Source organism: Perca flavescens, chromosome 14, assembly GCF_004354835.1.
Source record: "Perca flavescens isolate YP-PL-M2 chromosome 14, PFLA_1.0, whole genome shotgun sequence".
NCBI lineage: Eukaryota > Metazoa > Chordata > Actinopteri > Perciformes > Percidae > Perca > Perca flavescens.
In genome coordinates this window covers 2,416,735-2,421,160 of record NC_041344.1, presented here as the reverse complement: position 1 = coordinate 2,421,160, position 4,426 = coordinate 2,416,735, and the positions used below count along the sequence as shown (strand labels likewise).

At 50.5% G+C, this 4,426-nt stretch overlaps 1 protein-coding gene across 1 annotated transcript in view; it reads left to right on the top strand.

The window, feature by feature from the left end:
• The first annotated feature begins 401 nt into the window (after positions 1–401).
• The window catches only part of vps45 (vacuolar protein sorting 45 homolog), a 33,747-nt gene continuing 29,722 nt past the window's right edge, over positions 402–4,426 (top strand). The window contains exon 1 of the mRNA XM_028597465.1: positions 402–706. Coding sequence (XP_028453266.1) covers positions 614–706 — 93 coding nt within the window. The 5' untranslated portion in view covers positions 402–613. The remainder of the gene's footprint in view (positions 707–4,426) is intronic.

Here is a 4,426-nt window from a genome sequence, read left to right as displayed (position 1 = left end):
GTGTGTGTGTCTGTGTGTGTCTGTGTGTGTGAGTGTGTCTGTGTGTGTCTGTGTTTGTGTGAGTGTATGTGTGTGTGTGTCTGTGTGTGTGTGTGTGTGTGTGTGTGTGTGTGTGTGTGTGTGTGTCTCTGTATCTCTGTGTGTGTGTGTGTGTGTGTGTGTGTGTGTGTGTGTGTGTGTCTCTGTGTCTGTGTGTGTGCGTGTGTGTGTGTCTCTGTGTCTCTGTGTGTGTGCGTGTGTGTCTCTGTGTATGTGTGTGTGTGTGTGTGTGAGCAGTATTAAAATCATATATAAAATAGGGATAAATAAACTTAAATAATACCAGTTTACCACCTCCACAAATGCGTTAATATTTACAGACTGTGGTATGGTTGTCACGCAGGCGCTGTGCGTGTGACGTAACGACGCACGGACCCGGAAGGACGGAAGCTCTCCTCCGCAGCGGTGTTGTTGTTGTCGTCGTCGCTGCAGCAGAAGCAGCGGTTATATTTCAGAGCAAAGCTCCCGAGAGCAGACTGAAAACAGACTAAGGCTACGTTACGTTAGGGTTACGTACGGGCTACGTTAGGGTCCATAACCGTTACCGTGGTTGTTGTATTGTCGTGGTTTCATCATGAACGTGACGCTCGCGGTGAAGCAGTACATCTCCAAGATGATTGAGAGCAGCGGGCCCGGGATGAAGGTGCTGCTCATGGACAAGGAGACGGTGAGGCACACACACTGGTACTAACGCTGGAATATATACATGTAATAACACTGTAATATATGTGTAATAATACTGTAATATATGTGTAATAACACTGTTATGCACTGCGCATGTCTAGTCAGTAGGGCTTCACAATATATCGAGACGGTGAGACACACTCGCTTATTCTAATAGGCTACAGTATACCTCACTGAGGGGAAATGGGGTGTGTATATTTGTGTGTTTGTCTCTGTGTGTGTGTCCCTGTGTGTGTTTGTCTCTGTGTGTGTGTCCCTGTGTGTGTTTGTCTCTGTGTGTGTGTCCCTGTGTGTGTGTTTGTGTTTCCCTGTGTGTATGTGTGCGTTTCCCCGTGTGGTGTGTGTGTGTGTCTGTCTGTCTCTGTGTTTTTTTCCCCCTGTGTGTGTGTGTATATATCTGTGTGTTTGTCTCTGTGTGTGTGTGTGTGTGTGTGTGTGTCCATGTCCGGGTGTGTCTGTCTCTGAGTGTGTGTGTGTGTGTGTGTGTGTCTCTCTTTCTGTGTGTGTGTGTGTGTATATCTGTGTGTTTGTCTCTGTGTGTGTGTGTTTGTGTTTCCCCGTGTGGTGTGTGTGTGTGTGTGTGTGTGTGTGTCTGTGTCCATGTCCGTGTGTGTCTGTCTGTCTCTGTGTTTTTGTGTGTGTGTGTCTGTGTCCCTGTGTGTCTCTCTCTCTGTCCCCCTGTAGACCAGTATAGTGAGTATGGTCTCTCTCTCTGTCCCCATGTAGACCAGTATAGTGAGTATGGTCTCTCTGTCTGTCCCCCTGTAGACCAGTATAGTGAGCGTGGTCTCTCTCTGTCCCCCTGTAGACCAGTATAGTGAGTATGGTCTCTCTCTCTGTCCCCCTGTAGACCAGTATAGTGAGTATGGTCTCTCTCTCTGTCCCCCTGTAGACCAGTATAGTGAGTGTGGTCTCTCTCTCTGTCCCCCTGTAGACCAGTATAGTGAGTATGGTCTCTCTCTCTGTCCCCCTGTAGACCAGTATAGTGAGCGTGGTCTCTGTCTGTCCCCCTGTAGACCAGTATAGTGAGTGTGGTCTCTCTCTCTGTCCCCCTGTAGACCAGTATAGTGAGTGTGGTCTCTCTCTCTGTCCCCCTGTAGACCAGTATAGTGAGTGTGGTCTCTCTCTCTGTCCCCTGTAGACCAGTATAGTGAGTGTGGTCTCTCTCTCTGTCCCCCTGTAGACCAGTATAGTGAGTGTGGTCTCTGTGTCTGTCCCCCTGTAGACCAGTATAGTGAGTGTGGTCTCTCTCTCTGTCCCATGTAGACCAGTATAGTGAGTGTGGTCTCTCTCTCTGTCCCCCTGTAGACCAGTATAGTGAGTATGGTCTCTGTCTGTCCCCCTGTAGACCAGTATAGTGAGTATGGTCTCTGTCTGTCCCCCTGTAGACCAGTATAGTGAGTGTGGTCTCTCTCTCTGTCCCCCTGTAGACCAGTATAGTGAGTGTGGTCTCTCTCTGTCCCCCCTGTAGACCAGTATAGTGAGCGTGGTCTCTGTCTGTCCCCCTGTAGACCAGTATAGTGAGTGTGGTCTCTCTCTGTCCCCCTGTAGACCAGTATAGTGAGTGTGGTCTCTGTGTCTGTCCCCCTGTAGACCAGTATAGTGAGTGTGGTCTCTCTCTCTGTCCCCCTGTAGACCAGTATAGTGAGCGTGGTCTCTGTCTGTCCCCCTGTAGACCAGTATAGTGAGTGTGGTCTCTCTCTCTGTCCCCCTGTAGACCAGTATAGTGAGTGTGGTCTCTGTGTCTGTCCCCCTGTAGACCAGTATAGTGAGTGTGGTCTCTGTGTCTGTCCCCCTGTAGACCAGTATAGTGAGTGTGGTCTCTCTCTGTCCCATGTAGACCAGTATAGTGAGTGTGGTCTCTCTCTCTGTCCCCCTGTAGACCAGTATAGTGAGTATGGTCTCTGTCTGTCCCCCTGTAGACCAGTATAGTGAGTATGGTCTCTGTCTGTCCCCCCCTGTAGACCAGTATAGTGAGTGTGGTCTCTCTCTCTGTCCCCTGTAGACCAGTATAGTGAGTGTGGTCTCTCTCTCTGTCCCCCTGTAGACCAGTATAGTGAGTGTGGTCTCTCTCTCTGTCCCCCTGTAGACCAGTATAGTGAGTGTGGTCTCTCTCTCTGTCCCCCTGTAGACCAGTATAGTGAGTGTGGTCTCTGTGTCTGTCCCCCTGTAGACCAGTATAGTGAGTGTGGTCTCTCTCTCTGTCCCCCTGTAGACCAGTATAGTGAGCGTGATCTCTGTCTGTCCCCCTGTAGACCAGTATAGTGAGTGTGGTCTCTCTCTCTGTCCCCCTGTAGACCAGTATAGTGAGTGTGGTCTCTGTGTCTGTCCCCCTGTAGACCAGTATAGTGAGTGTGGTCTCTGTGTCTGTCCCCCTGTAGACCAGTATAGTGAGTGTGGTCTCTCTCTCTGTCCCATGTAGACCAGTATAGTGAGTGTGGTCTCTCTCTCTGTCCCCCTGTAGACCAGTATAGTGAGTATGGTCTCTGTCTGTCCCCCTGTAGACCAGTATAGTGAGTATGGTCTCTCTCTGTCCCCTGTAGACCAGTATAGTGAGTGTGGTCTCTCTCTCTGTCCCCTGTAGACCAGTATAGTGAGTGTGGTCTCTCTCTCTGTCCCCTGTCCCCCAGTATAGTGAGACCAGTATAGTGAGTGTGGTCTCTCTCTCTGTCCCCCTGTAGACCAGTATAGTGAGTGTGGTCTCTGTCTGTCCCCCCATGTAGACCAGTATAGTGAGTATGGTCTCTCTCTGTCCCCCTGTAGACCAGTATAGTGAGTATGGTCTCTCTCTGTCCCCTGTAGACCAGTATAGTGAGTGTGGTCTCTCTCTCTGTCCCCCTGTAGACCAGTATAGTGAGTGTGGTCTCTCTCTCTGTCCCCCTGTAGACCAGTATAGTGAGTGTGGTCTCTGTCTGTCCCCCTGTAGACCAGTATAGTGAGTGTGGTCTCTCTCTGTCCCCCTGTAGACCAGTATAGTGAGTGTGGTCTCTGTCTGTCCCCTGTAGACCAGTATAGTGAGTGTGGTCTCTGTGTCCAGTATAGTCCCCTGTCCCCCTGACCACCAGTATAGTGAGTGTGGTCTCTCTCTCTGTCCCCTGTAGACCAGTATAGTGAGTGTGGTCTCTCTCTGTCCCCCCAGTATAGTGAGTAGACCAGTATAGTGAGTGTGGTCTCTCTCTGTCCCCCTGTAGACCAGTATAGTGAGTGTGGTCTCTCTCTGTCCCCCTGTAGACCAGTATAGTGAGTGTGGTCTCTCTCTGTCCCCCCTGTAGACCAGTATAGTGAGTGTGGTCTCTCTCTGTCCCCCCTGTAGACCAGTATAGTGAGTGTGGTCTCTCTCTGTCCCCCCCTGTAGACCAGTATAGTGAGTGTGGTCTCTCTCTCTGTCCCCCCTGTAGACCAGTATAGTGAGTGTGGTCTCTCCCCCCCTGTAGACCAGTATAGTGAGTGTGGTCTCTGTCTGTCCCCCTGTATAGTGACCAGTATAGTGAGTGTGGTCTCTCTCTCTGTCCCCTGTAGACCAGTATAGTGAGTGGTGGTCTGTCCCCTGTAGACCAGTATAGTGAGGTGGTCCCTGTCCCCTGTAGACCAGTATAGTGAGTGTATATAGTGAGTGTGGTCTCTCTCTCTGTCCCCTGTAGTCCCCTCTGTCTGTCCCCTGTAGACCAGTATAGTGAGTATGGTCTCTGTCTGTCCCCCTGTA